At 44.7% G+C, this 14,560-nt stretch overlaps 1 protein-coding gene across 5 annotated transcripts in view; it reads right to left on the bottom strand.

Annotated features, from left to right (window-relative positions):
* PLA2G4A (phospholipase A2 group IVA) overlaps window positions 1-14,560 on the bottom strand; it is a 102,251-nt gene that overhangs the window by 40,711 nt on the left and 46,980 nt on the right. For 3 of the 5 annotated variants that reach the window (XM_065072806.1, XM_065072805.1, XM_065072804.1), the window contains exon 3: window positions 13,960-14,041. The exons of 1 other annotated variant lie outside the window; for it this stretch is intronic. In XM_065072806.1, the coding sequence (XP_064928878.1) occupies window positions 13,960-14,041 (82 nt within the window). Of the gene's footprint in view, window positions 1-13,959; window positions 14,042-14,167; window positions 14,215-14,560 lie in introns of those variants that run through there. One more of the 5 variants, XM_065072803.1, reaches the window with a different exon arrangement.

Here is a 14,560-nt window from a genome sequence, read left to right as displayed (position 1 = left end):
AAAAAGAAACAGACGTGATGCTTCTAAGAGGGGAGGAGAAAAAAGCCTTGAACAAACAGACCAGCATTGGGACTGATTCAATTTTATTGGAAATACGTATTCCTTTAACGGTGTAAGGAGAGCTGCTCCCATTGGAAGCCCCTGAGCTTTGTGGGGGTCACCAACACAGTGTATTTGAATAACAACCGCACAGAACACTCACCAAAAATATAGAAACGTTATGCCAACTATAATAGATGATAGTTGATAAATGATGATAGATGAGGTTCTTAGGGACGGGGGTTAGAGATGGACTTGTCAGTGCTTGGTTATGGTTGGACCCAATGATCTTCAAGGTCTTTTCCAACCAAAACGATTCTATGATTCTACGTAACTTTATTCTGTCCAAGGAGGTTTCTACTGCCCAGTTGGAATTTCCTTTCTCTCGAACTGGGCCAAGCCCTTCACAGATTTCTCTAAAACTTCGCTCAGATGCTTCACAGGAAAGCAAGCGAAGTTATTTCTGTGGATTTGGTGATCACGAGAAGCCACCTGCTCTGCTGTGGTAGAACACACACATCTTCCCAGCTTCCCCTCTACAAAGCGTCTCCTCTGCTCTAGTGAAACATCTTCAAGCATATACAATACCTGCCATAAACAAGAAGCGTTTTCCTAAAGTCTCTTTTTCAAAGGGGTTAAACCCCATTACAAGGTAAAACAGGTCTGAACGTTCCTCCTTGGACACGCTTTATGTCTAACAAACCTTTTTTAGCAGCAAATGTTTTTAGAGACTCTTGGATTTCAATGTAATGCTGTCAGAGAGATTGCTGAGGCTTAGAACCCTATGGGCATTTCAGCGGGGAGAAAGGGGAAAAGAGCAAAATAAAACAAAAGTTGATAGTGTCAAATGGGAACTGATCATCTTTGAGGACGAAAAGAGGAAAAACCTCCACTCCGGAGGTTCTGTATGTGCACCAGGGCCACCCAGCAATTCTGGGGAATGTCAGTCAGACCTAAAACACCTTCCGATGCCATCGCCAAACATAAGAAATCCTGAATTTACCCACAGAGCACCCCAGATACCTCTGAAGATACAGAATAACACGCAAGGGTCACGCTGCAAATTAAATATTCCTCTAACCAGGGAAGCTTTAGGGACAGTAAAACAACCTCCTGCTAGACTAAGGCTCCCTCAATTAAAATTTTGGATGTAAATAGACTTTACGATTCAATGATTTCACCGTGTGAGAGTTTCCTTGAACTGCTCCAACCCTCCCCAGACCTTCTCGGGGAGTTTTACACAGGATCTACGGGGCTTTGCTAATTGCAGGTCGTGCTGCCACACGGGCAATTAAGAAGGAGCTATTTAAAGTCGGGGATCCATGCGGAAAGCCTTTAAATAGCAACCTTAATTAGCTCCGAAGAATTTACGTCTGATCTTGTCTCTTCTTTTAAAGTCAGGGGAGCGGGGTTATCAAGCCCCAAGTACCTTTTCCATCTGTTTTTCTCAAGCTGATTGCTTATATTAGTGCTCTTGAATTCTTACCCAAAATTGTGCCATAAATAAGGGAATCGAGCCCCCTTGAAACTAAACAGCAAAATACCTACCCAAATCAGCAGCAACAAGATCTCACCTGGTAAGCCTGGCCGTTATTTGGCAATAAACACCACAGACTTGCTCAGCCAAGAGACCAAACTTGACCGCCAAAGCTTGGTTTTTTAACCAAAAATACCGGCGCTAAACAGTGTTCTGCGCAAAACGCCAACACATCCCTTTCTGTTCAATTCTGTATGTGATCAGCTCTAACTACAAGATATAAAAGTCTATTGTTTTGTTTTGAACACAGGCAGCGAATGGTTTGGTGTGTCCGAGGGCTCCTGGCTGGCACGCCGATGCCATCGCTCACTTCCCATCAGACAGACTCAAACAAGTGTTGAAACAGAAACTAAACCCAAGGCCTGGAACGACTAAACTTAGCAAAATCACTCCTCGTAAGCAGGTATTGCCAAGCCGCCCCCGCACTGCCTGCCTTTATTATCTTTTTTAACCCGCGGCAATGAGTTAATCATCCGCCCTTTCATGTTTGAAAGTTTACTTTGCGCTATTTTCAATGATGGAAATTAAAATCTATTCTTGTATAACTTCCTTCTTCCTCAGAGGAGGAAAAATACTGGAAGACTGTGTGTTCTGATTAAGATATTGCTATAAGCTATACTATGTTCATCAAAATCTTATGCCTGATTGTTGGTTGGGGACCAAAAACTCTGGCAAGTAAAACAAAAGCATTCACTTAATGTGTTTCAAAATATTATCAAACAGAGATAAAATAGATGGTGTGTATCCTTCCGCGTAGATGTATTTATTACTGTTTGCTAGTTGGTTTGCCAGGTATGTTTTAAAAAAAAACTAATCTGAAAATGTAAGTTAAAAAGTAGCTTGATCCCTGCTGTTATCTGTGATCTGGAGTAGAGGGATAAATACTCCATTAGTATTTATCACGAAAAAATGAACGTGAAGCGACAATTAAGTATAAGCTTATCTAAAACCCGAGCTTTACACTAAACAAAGTGTCAGCATTGATGCCAATGGAACTAACAGCAGGTCCTGCAACTAGTAATTTATAGCCAGATGAGTTATAAAAGTAATTAACAAAATGTTCATAATAATCCTTTCAGAAGACTGACAAGATACACCAGGGCTGAAGACCAATAACAACAGCAGAGTCGGCATCTCAACTGTTATTTCCACACACGCTGGCTGAAGAAATGGGTGAGAGGTAGAAGTGAGGATGCAATGACTTTTCCTCGTTTGATTTATCTCCTGGTCAAGTAATTGCCATAGAATTCTCTCCGTGCGTTACATTATGAATCACAAAGCGAAACACACAACGGACAGTAATTAGGATCAATCATTTTCACATTAAAAATGAGTAATGCTTTAACAATCTGTTAAAGAAACCTCTACAATTTTATACAATGACTGGAAACCATTTGATCTTGTGTTACTGATTTGGTGAGATGACTGTCATCAGGCCCCCATATTAATATAATTAATTTATCAGGCATATAATTTATATTTCAATCATTGCAACCTCAATTATTTCAATAGCATAAGAGTCACGAAGAAAGCCTGTTGAAATATAAAGTACCAAGGATGAAGCCACTACCATCATACATTAAAATCTATCTCATTTGTCCATCAAAAACTGAAAGAAATGCAAAGTTCTTCAAGTATTCCAAAATCTGGTTTGCTACCAAAAAATCCTGCACTGTAAGAATTTGAGGGTTTATCTTTCCATGTGAGCACATCCTAAACACTTATAACCATAATGGATATTAAATAAAACTATATTAGCTTTAATTTCAGTTAATATATGCATCACCATTATAGAAAGTCAATTTTAATTCAGAGATTTTGGACCCATGATCTCCATATACCACGTGCATGCAATTACAGGAATACTCCAGCAAATACACAGCAGAACTTCTTTAAAGAATGGTGTTGTTTGGTTCATTGAAGTGTTTTGCCTTTTGATTAACCAACACCCTTCACCATTAGGTACAACCCCATTCATAAAACCTCACTAGATCCCAAATTACCATCTTTGTCTACTTTCCAATAGGTTGAACGTTAACTGTTATCAATCACAGCAAAGGTATTGATCACAGCAAACCAGCATGGCGTGAGCTACGTGAACCTCCTTCTAGGCCAAAAACCTAGTTCTGATGTGTGTTTAAAAATAATCACCGAATTTTTACTCAAACAGCAAATTTTACAGTGCTCGCTGGATAATATGCTTTGCAGTGGCATGGAAATGGGATTCCGTCTTGCCGCTACAGTCAGGCGAAAATGTAATTAATATTAAAGTCATGCTTTTTCCCAGTTCAATGAGTTATAAAAGGGGAAATTTTTAAAACCAGTACTTCTCAACAACTGTCAAATATCAATGATTCCCCGCAGAGGTTGAGCCCGGGAACGCCAGGAGCAGAACTGCACGTACCAACACACCTCGTCACCCTCCTGGGTCACCTTTGCGTTAAAAACCCAGCGGGGCCGCACACCCGCAAGCCTTCCAGCCAGCACCAAAACCACCGCAGCAGCCAACAGCAACGCGGCCACCTCTTCATCTTCTTAGATCTGTTCCGAATTTCCATCTTCAGAGGACTGCAGCTGAGTCCGCTACAAATCCAGGCCTCCCATTTATTTGGACATGATACTTGAAAGCCTTCAAATGGATAAATTGAGTTTAGGAGCGCTACAGATTCTAGACTAAGAGCCTGGAGGCACGCCAAAGGGTCACAGGGAACCTAAAATTTCCAGGAGTACACAGAGTAGGTGCCTTTGCTCAAGGTGCTATAGGGAACGTTAGAGCTTTTGACTTCTAAGAGGGATTTTACAAGGGGGATGATGCGGCGTGAGGTTTCACGAGCGGAAGGTGACTACGAGTGAAGGAAGGCAGCTCCCAAAGCAGCAGCTACGCTATGAGAAACCCTGTGACTTGGTAATGTGCTTATTAGAGATTACTAGTGCCTTTTATTACAGTGCTTTTCATCTCCGGCCTTACTTAAGCAAAGAACTGAAGTTCCATGCGCTACTGCCCAGTTTACAGGGCCGGGACACCACTAGTAGTTTTGTTGATCCAGCCCTGACAGGAACAAAAAAACCCAAACAAATCAATAGAATCCTTCAGTAGGTTCAAACTGAATTGGTAGAGGTGCCAAGATGAAAAAAATATTCACTTCTCCAGGTTTTTAATACAGTTCCATTTGCAGACAGCAGTGAAAAGCAACTAAAATATTAGTTTGCAGTAGCTCAGAGAAAAATCTGCTTTTCTAGCAGATACCAGAATCCAAGGGGTTTGGGGCTTTTTTAATTAATTGAAATGCCTATTTCCAAAGAGCTTTTTCAGTGTCAAACTTGTGGAACATTTCTGTGCCAACAGACACTGGCAGGAGAGGAGGAACGGGAGCCCAGGTAACGCCAGATCCGGGCAGCGATAATTCAGCCTGGAGTAGGTTCAGCCACATCATCACATTCCTGGCCCATTACTCAAAGCCCACAATCTGACTTCTATTCCAGATTCATGTTAGCTGATGGAGTACAGATTACTCCTAGTCTGGCAGAAAGGCTGCTAATGCGAATTTAAACTGGCAACGTTTCCCGAAGCCGCAGAACAAGTTTACACTGGATCCGTGTTTGGTATCATAGGGCTTTAGAGGTTTTGGTCCCAGAGCTTGATTTACCGTAGCGCTAAACTGCAGCCTCCAGGCCCTGGAGGGAGAAGAGGCTCTTCCCTTGATTTTTTAATTCAGACAATTGTCAGGAACATTTTAAAAACCTGCAGCTGTCCCAACTGGGGAGAACCATAGCTAAGTATAGGTTGGATATGTAAACATGACATCCTGGTAAAACCTTCAACATTGCTACTGCAAGCAACTACAGGAAATTCAGAAGTGAAGCGACACCTGGGAATTGTTTCCTCGCCATTCGGTCAGGTTGTTACAGGCGTTTCCCCGAGGGGCCCAAAGAAGGGATTGCAGAGCACTGAGTCAGCGACGGTAACAGATGCGCCGAGGGAAGGGGATGATTGTGCACGTGAATTTATCTGTCCTAGCATTGAGCAGGTGGGCCCTGGGTGGCACCTGTCCTGTAACTTGGATAGCGCTGGTTATGGTGACAAGCTTTACAAACGCATTCCCTTCTGCGCCGATGAAGATAAGGAAGGTGAATGAGGGTGGGTTTTTTTTCTCCTTTTCAGAACATGATCAGTCAGAAATACATAAATGAACACATTTAGTTATTTTCAAGAACTTTCTTTGGTATAGAATGATACTTGGGACAGCTTCACAGATTCACAGAATGTCAGGGGTTGGAAGGGACCTGGAAAGCTCATCCAGTGCAATCCCCCCATGGAGCAGGAACACCCAGATGAGGTTACACAGGAAGGTGTCCAGGCGGGTTGGAATGTCTGCACAGAAGGAGACTCCACAACCCCCCTGGGCAGCCTGGGCCAGGCTCTGCCACCCCCACCAGGAACAAGTTTCTTCTCAAATTTAAGTGGAACCTCCTGTGTTCCAGTTTGAGCCCATTGCCCCTTGTCCTATCATTGGTTGTCACTGAGGAGTGACAACTTTTTGGAGTTGTCAACAACAACAACAATTAGAGCCTGACTCCATCCTCCTGACACTCACCCTTTATATATCTGTAAACATTAATGAGTCCCCCCTCAGTCTCCTCTTGTCCAGCTCCAGAGCCCCAGCTCCCTCAGCCTTTCCTCACACGGGAGATGCTCCACTCCCTTCAGCATCTTTGTTGCCCTGCGCTGGACTCTCTCCAGCAGTTCCCTGTCCTGCTGGAACTGAGGGGCCACAGCTGGACACAATATTCCAGGTGTGGTCTCCCCAGGGCAGAGCAGAGGGGCAGGAGAACCTCTCTGACCTACTGACCACCCCCTTCTAACCCACCCCAGGTACCATTGGCTTCCTGGCCACAAGGGCCCAGTGCTGGCTCATGGTCACCCTGCTGTCCCCAGGACCCCCAGGTCCCTTTCCCCTACACTGCTCTCCAACAGCTCATTCCCCAGCTTATACTGGAACCTGGGGTTGTTCCTAGCATCCTGCTAGCATCCTGCAAAAGGCAAGACAGTAACCAGAGGATGCTTCAAATCACACTATAAAAAAAATTCACAACAATTTTAAAGTCTTATTTATGCAGTAAATAGCAGGCTGCAAAACTCCTTATCAAAGGCACAATGGGTGAGAAGACTTATGTGGATTCAAGGAAAACCAGTGACATTTATGCCAGAGAAACTCAGCAAGGGCTGCTAAGGGTATGAGAAGCACATGCAGCCCTGAGTGAAGGCAGCTGAGCGCGTGGAGAGGATCAGAGGAAAGCAACACATGCTCACCCTGCTCATGTTTTCCCTTTATATCCGACTATGACTGATGTTCTTCTTGATTCTCCCTTAGAAAGGGGCGTTAGCCCAGCCCTAGCACAACTTCAAAGCCTTCCCTGGGATTGAGGAGGAGAGGGAAAGGGGAAAAAATTTAAAAGAAATAAAAATAAAGACAGGAAAAAAATCAAATTATACAGAGGACAAATGGATTAAAAGGAAGGAGATGGCTCAAACTGGGGCAACAGGGGCATGCACAGCTCCCTGGAGGAGAGAGCCCCACCACCAAGTTCTGCCTGGAGACACCACAGCACATGAAACAGGAGCAGTTCCCAGGGAGGTTCTTCAACCAGAACACTGGGCAAGACTGATCCGTGGCCTAGGCCAGCATGACTGCTTTGATGTTATCGTGTAATGGATTAAGAGAAGAGCCTTCCCCCAGGATGACAAGAAGTTCTCATTAACATTACACAGAAACAGTCCCTCTCTCAATAACTACAGGGCAAGTACTTGGTTCTCATCAAAAAGCTATTTTTGCAACTGGAAAGAGCAGCAGTTTCCAACATGACTTCCACCTCCCAGCACTGCTGCTGGCTCACCCTACACCACATGCGTCCAGGAACCTGAAATCATGTCTATAGCTGCCTCAACCTTAGACCGAGATCTGCAGTAGACATTTCACAAGCAGTTATTACTTGTACTGCTCATTTTTGAAGACGCACAGATTTTAAGGAGGTGTATTTCCGTACCAGCAGCTGAGGCTGGTGATGGAGCATGGACCAGCACAGGGCTGTCAGGAAGAGGTAAATCCAAAGGGGTTGCTGAAGCCCACAGAGCTTGGCCACCCTGGGACTCACCCCAGCACAGCCTGCAGCAGTATGGCCCAAATGGGAATATTTCTACCTCCTTCCTACCAGACAGTTCCAGTGTTCCGCCTCTGGCTCCTGGCCACGTGAAGATCTGCACATGCAGCCTGGAGGACCTGGAAGATTGGCCAACTCTGACCTACTTTCTCCCGATTGTTAGGCTGACAAAGGGGAGGAGTTTGGCTTGGTTTTCCTCCCTCGCAAAAAGCAGGTCCTGCTTCAGGGCCTTGCAGGAACAGCATTATCTGATGACGCTCCGAGACTGAAATCAAGCCTGCTGTAACTAAGTCAGAGCACAAGACCAGCCAGCTGTGCTAACAGACCAGATGGATTAGTCCTGGCTGAGCTCCTTGTGTCCCTGCTCTAATACAAGCACACAAGACTCCAATTCCTCCCCTTTTGACTAGCCCAGGTTAAACAGAGCACGTGCACATCTAAACTGCGCTAGGCTGCTGTGACTGGGCTTAAATAAGCCAGTTTAACACCAAGAGGCACAGCTCGTAGCAAGCACAACCCCGGGGCAAGGGCCTACAAAGAGAGAAACAGTGACTGCAACAACAGACTTGATTTAATTCTTGACATGTCACCACATCAGCAACACCACCACAGCTGAAGAACATCTCCTTGTCTTGCAGGGAACCTCTGCTGCTGTTTGCAGAAGCTGTTTTCCATCGCAGGTCTTGCAGCCTGGGTTGAGCTCTGTTGACTGGATTACTCCCAACACTTGTAATGTTTATCTGAGCAGCTGAACTACAGTGGAAATGCACCCTTAATTCCAACCAGATGGACAGAAACCGGGATAAAAGCTGAGTGCCAGTGCCACAAACTATCCAAACTTTAAATGCTTCAAAGAAAATGCCTGGAATTACACTGTTTATTATCATAACATTGAAAGTAGATGAGGCAAATAAAAGCTGCAAAACCAAAACAGGATTAAGTGAGATTAGTGATCATTAAGAGCCGAGTCACACAACTGGTTTCTTCTGTAGACGCTACCAAGTGTTTTGAAAGATGGTACTCTTGTAAAGTTTGTCTATCTGTAAAGAGCTATTTTTTCAATGCTTTATTTGGCCCAGTTTTTCACCAACCCTCCTGAAAATCCAGAAGGGGACAGATCCTATGGAAAGGATTTGAAAGCATTTCTCTTCCAGAATGCTGTGGTTTGGGATTCTAGTCCTTTTCTCCAAGTTCTTGTACTGCCATGGGAAGGCCCTACAGTACAGCGTGGTACCCGGAATAGATTCAAAACTAAATATCTGCTATATAAGAACTCACTGGACTGGAGACAAGATCTCTTCCAAAAGCGTGCGGCAAAGAAGTGATTTTGCAAGATCTGTTGACCCCTGCAAGCAGCAGAAAGCTAAGCTATTAAGATAAATCCTGACCAAAAACGTGCAGATTTTGAGACAGTCCATGTTATCTTGGTCTTAAGTGGCAGGTTTTGGGCAGCAGGTCTAGGAGGGCTGCAGGGTTGGCTTCTATGAGAAGACATCAGATAGAGGGACCAGCTGCTGGCCAAGGCTGAGCCCACCAGCTCAGTGGTACCTGTGATAATGTATTTAAGGAAAAGGTAAAAAAAACAAGCACAGCAGCTGCAAGAGAAGGAGAAAACACCAGAGAAGCAACTATGCAGATATCAAGTCAGTGAAGGAGGAGGAGGTGGCTCCCGGTGCCAGAACAGAGGTTCCCCCATAGTGACACAGATTGTCCCCTGCAGCCAATGGAGGACCACGGTGGAGCAGAGGTCCACTGCAGCCCATGGAGGACCACGGTGGAGCAGAGGTCCACTGCAGCCCATGGAGGAAACCACAGCCTGTTGTCCTGGTTTTGTTAAAAACAAGTTTCTCTTTTAGTGAATTTGCCTGTCAGCTAAAGCTTCATATTAGCTGCATTTTCCTGGAGAATCAGATACATGTTTTGGTAAACCCAGCAATGGAATGCGAGGTCATTGATAAGAATTGGTGTACATCTCATGAGAGAGGCAACAAGAAACAGATGACCAAAAAACTGACCAACTGAAGTATTCCATCCCACTCACATCATACTTCATATAAAAGTGGGAGATCACGAGGAACTCGTACCTTTTTTCTTATGGCTGACATTAGGAGAGGACCTTGCGAGTAATCCCTGCGAACTGAGGCCTAGTGACAGACTGAATCCAGTTCCAGTTGGCTGCAGAATCCAGTCCAGGACTTCAGGTGCCGGCGCGTCATCTGCCGGAGCAGTTGCCGGGACTTTCAAGATTGGTTTTGTAGATTTTGTATTATTTTTCTCTATTCTTATTAGTAGCATTTGGAAAAATTAAAAATGTTTTACTACTCTCTTCTCTCTGTCCTCCTTTCCCTCCCGATCGCCTGTCCTTAGTGGGAAGCGGGAGGGGCTGAATGGGGAAGGAGAAGGGGTTAACAATACATCTGCCACGGTTTTGTTGTCACCCCGCAATCGAAACCTCGACATCTGTGTAGAGCCCACCCAGGAGAAGATCCCTTGGCAGGAGCTGCAGCCTGTGGAGAAGAGCCCACGCAGGAGCAGATTTTGCTGGCAGGAACTGTGGTCCATGGGGGATCCATGTTGGAACAGTATATTCCTGAAGGACTCTATCCTATGGGAAGCACCCATGCTGGAACAGCTGTTGAAGGGCTGCAGCCCATGGGAAGGACCCACATTGGAGGTCATGAAGGACTTAATGCTGCAGGACTTCAGGCTGGAGCAGGGAAGAGCATGAGGAAGAAGATGCAGCAGAGACAACACATTAAGAACTGAACACAACCCCCATTGCACATCCCCTGCCTCACCTGGGGGAGGTTGTAGAAGAGTCAAGAGTGAAACTGAGCCTGGGAAGAGGGAAGGTGGTTTTAGTTCTATTCCTAACTACCCTACTCTGCTACAATCAATCAGCAACAAATTAAAGTAATTGAGTCTGTTTGGCCTGTGATGGTAACAGGTAAGTGATCTCCCTTTTCTCTTGACCTGTGAGAGATTTTCATCATATTTTCTCCCCAGCCCTGCAGATGGAAGGGGAGTGATGGAGCAGCTTGGTGGGCACCTGGCAGCCAGCTAAGGTCAACCCACCACACAACTCCTGCAGCTGCTCATTGCATAAAACTCCCAGCCCATAAAAAGACTTGGCCACAAGAGCTGAGCCCAGTTATCAGAGCAGCAGCCACTATAACAGAATACAAATCTTTCATAAAGACAAGGCTCAATTGATTGGATGTTGATAGGACAGTATCTGGAGTGTGAGAATCACCTGGAAAGGGACATAGTAAAATTAAACCAAGTCAAAACAGTAAAGGAAATATTCCTATACAAAGGCAATGGTAAATGAGTGGATACTCGAGACAAGGAGGTGCTTGAATATACTCCTGAGTCTACCCTCAAAACTTCTACCCCCCCTCCCAAACATCCTGGGTCATCCTTTCTTACAGGAATTCTCATTTATCATCCCCACACACACTCATAGAATGATAAACTGGTGTAAGTAGATTAACTTCATATAAGAAAAGCATTTGCATGGAAAATTTCTATGATGCAACTAGTGTCATTTTTGTTTATTTTGATGTATCATTGAAAAATAAAAGCAGCTGCTGTAGCTCCTCAGATCCTGGTATGACCCAGCTTCAAATGTGATCGCTCGTCTTTGTCAGATCTCTCTACAAACATTTTAAAGCTTGCGGAGACAATGGGAAACCTCAGCCAAATAAAATCAAAACTGAGGGCTGGAAGCTATCCTAGCTGTTCCAGCCACCCAGTACACTAAAAATATGGCTTGAATCAGCAGTGATGTGTGTGTGAGCTGTTCGCGCAAGGAAACACATCACCTATAGAAATCACAATGCAGTGGGCACCTCTTACCTAGTTTTAAGGATGACACAACCATTTGTGCGCTTCATTAATGAGGAGCTCAAGAAACCTTGAAAAACTTGCTTAAAATTCTGCATATCTCCCCAGCCTGGGCTTGAAGAGACAGAATTGTGGGTAACTATGGCAGAGAAGTCAGGCCCTCCGTGCACAACAGACCTCTCTCCTAAAACTTCTTGAGCAGAGGCAGAACTCAAATCCTTCGGGTGAAAAAATATCACACAAACAGCAAAATTATAAGCACTTCCACATATTTAATAAACTTCGATTCACTCTGATCTTCTGCAGCTCTTCCAGAAAGTCTTGGCAAGACTGATATGGAGAGGAAAAAAAGAAACACCATACAAAAATCCCTCATGTTCCCCAGGACCTCCATCATCACCACAATGTAAAATTACCTTCATTGCCCACAGAGCAGTCATTGTCTATACAAACCGGAGCAACAACAGCAAAATAAATTAGGAGAAACCCACCAGAAGAGTCACCAGCTTGGTGGTGCCCACCATGGGAGAGCAACACCCACGTACCCAGCCCAACCAAGGCTTCTCACATTATGTATCGCAACCACGCTCCATGGAAGTGAATCCTATCCTTGCGATCAGAAACCCAATGCAAAAGTTCAGAAATTGCTTCAACGAGTTATAGTTTTGGCAAATAAAATTGAAAAAATAATAATTAAAAAATGTATACATATATATATGTGTGTATATATATAGGCTCAACTGTACAGACCCTCCACCACTCACAGCTTCCTGTATCTTTAAGTAATTCACATGATTACTGATTTGATGGAATAGCTTCCAGGCTCCAACACACCGAGCTTTGCATATACCTGGGAAATAAAAACATATTTCATTTTCCCAAAATAAAACCAGAAGCAACGAGCTGTTTGTTTCACTCGGGGGGATTTGCCAGGACTCCAGGAACAAGCCCCAGACCGCAGGTGCCTCGGGCTATGGGGCACTCGCAGCTGCCTGACAGGAAACCGAGCAGGTTCCACTGGCCCTTGAGCACAGTTCTGTCAGGTTTGATCGAAATAAAAAGCTCTTCCTGAGTAGTTGTTTGGTTTTGATGGTTTGGCGAGATAAGAGTTTGGTCTGGAAAAAAAATTCCAATTATACGGATGGGTAATACTTGGAATTTATACTACAGGGCCATACTTGTCCTGTGGTGGGGAGGGAATGCCATGGTCTTCTAGCTTTCTTCTCCCTTTAATATCATATGATGGGGTCCCCATTTCGACCGCTTTTCTCCCCTTCCCGTGTTCCCCACACTGCCTCTGTGTCTTTCATTTAACCCATTTTCTTACACACGCAAATGTGCGGGCCCTTTGTACTCTTTACAACTGGGGTCTTTTCCTGGGGTCTTCTTATGCAAAGACCCTCTTGGGGACCATCAGGATAACATCCCACTGCATCTTCCGTGTACTCCTTTCCTTCACCACACAGCAGATGCTAAATAGATGCCAAATTCCTTCTTCCCCATCTGCCAGGGCTCTGCTCATACTTGCAATGGGAATGTTCAGGAGCCCCAACTGTCCCTCCCACTTACCCCCAAGTTTAATATCAATAGTAGACACTAATTATGTAAAAAACCAAAAAAGTTAACCCACATAAGCAAAGCTGTGTGTCAGAGCAGCTGCTGTAGTTTGACCTGCAGCAGTTTCCAGGAACGTGCTGGGAGCCAGCTAATTGCATGTCAAACGAGCCTGATGAGCAAGCAGGAGTGAGGCACTGCGCTCACCCCCCGGCCCCAGCTGCAAGTTCTCTCCTTATTCCCCCCTTACGAGCAGACAAGAGTTTGCACAGGTCACTCTTGCCTGTGGTTTCCTGCTCAGCTACTAAGTCTGGAGGCTCAGAAGCATCACAGAAAGGCAAAGAAGTGCTGGTGTCCTATATATACTTACACCATGACATCTGCTTATCCATTTTAGGCTCTCTTTTCTTCTTCTTACTGCATTGACTCAGCAGAGCTCTGGACTTTTCTTTTTACGTGTTCCCACCACCAAACCACAGCCTTTTGAAGGCTGCCAGTTTCACTACACTCAGAACGGCACTTCCGACCGAGCCAAAAAACTAAGTGTAGGTGTTGCTTGCTTGTAGGCAAATTGTTTACAACTCGCTCAGCTTTTCCGGATCAATGGAAAGAAGGAGCGGCAGATCGGCTTTCTGAGTTGGAGTTGAGTGAGCAATGAAATGGGTACGTCGCCCCAGCTTTAACAAGCGAGACATACACAAAATAAAAAACCACCAACCCACTAACAATCATTTAACGCGTGACAAGCTCGATGTGTCACCTCCCCCTGCCTGTGGCAACAGTCTCCGAAAAGAAAGAGGCAAAGTATAAAGAGAAATACTCACGCATGTCACCAAATGCTCCCTTTGTGACATTTGTGGCTTTCCTGACTGTCACAGTGAATATGTGTGAATACTGGTGTTCCACCTGGAAGTCAGAGAGTTAGAGGTGATTAAGCTCCAGAACCAAAAACCACCTATCAGAACAGGTTTTGTTTTGTCCAAAAACCGAGAGAGAGAAATCACCCAGTCAAAATATAAGAGAAACTCATACTGGATAGAGCATCTTAAAGCTGAACTGCGCCCTGTAGCTTTGCTGAAAGGTCAGAGACTTCATACAAGGGTTACCTGATTTTCCTGCAGCCACACCTACTCATCTCAATGAATAACACTCCTCCTCTCCACAGAACCTGCTCTAAGGCATTTAGTCAGGCAGGGGCATCTTGGTACACTAAGAAAAAAATTAAGAGGGGACTATTTTACAGCACGCTTGTCTTTGTAATTATCTTTCCCCAGTAAAAACAATGGGTGCAATTATTTCGAAGTATACGTTCTAGAACAGATGTATGCATACTGCACATGCAAGGGATAGAGTTAGTAATGCCTGGAATATACCGGTTTAGTGCACAGCAATATTCAAAGTGCAAGTGTCCTTAAGGCAATGGAG

This window comes from Columba livia, chromosome 8 (genome assembly GCF_036013475.1).
Source record: "Columba livia isolate bColLiv1 breed racing homer chromosome 8, bColLiv1.pat.W.v2, whole genome shotgun sequence".
Classification (NCBI taxonomy): Eukaryota; Metazoa; Chordata; class Aves; order Columbiformes; family Columbidae; genus Columba; species Columba livia.
The sequence above is the reverse complement of the archived record's forward strand: the minus strand, read 5'-3'. Positions and strand labels throughout refer to the sequence as shown.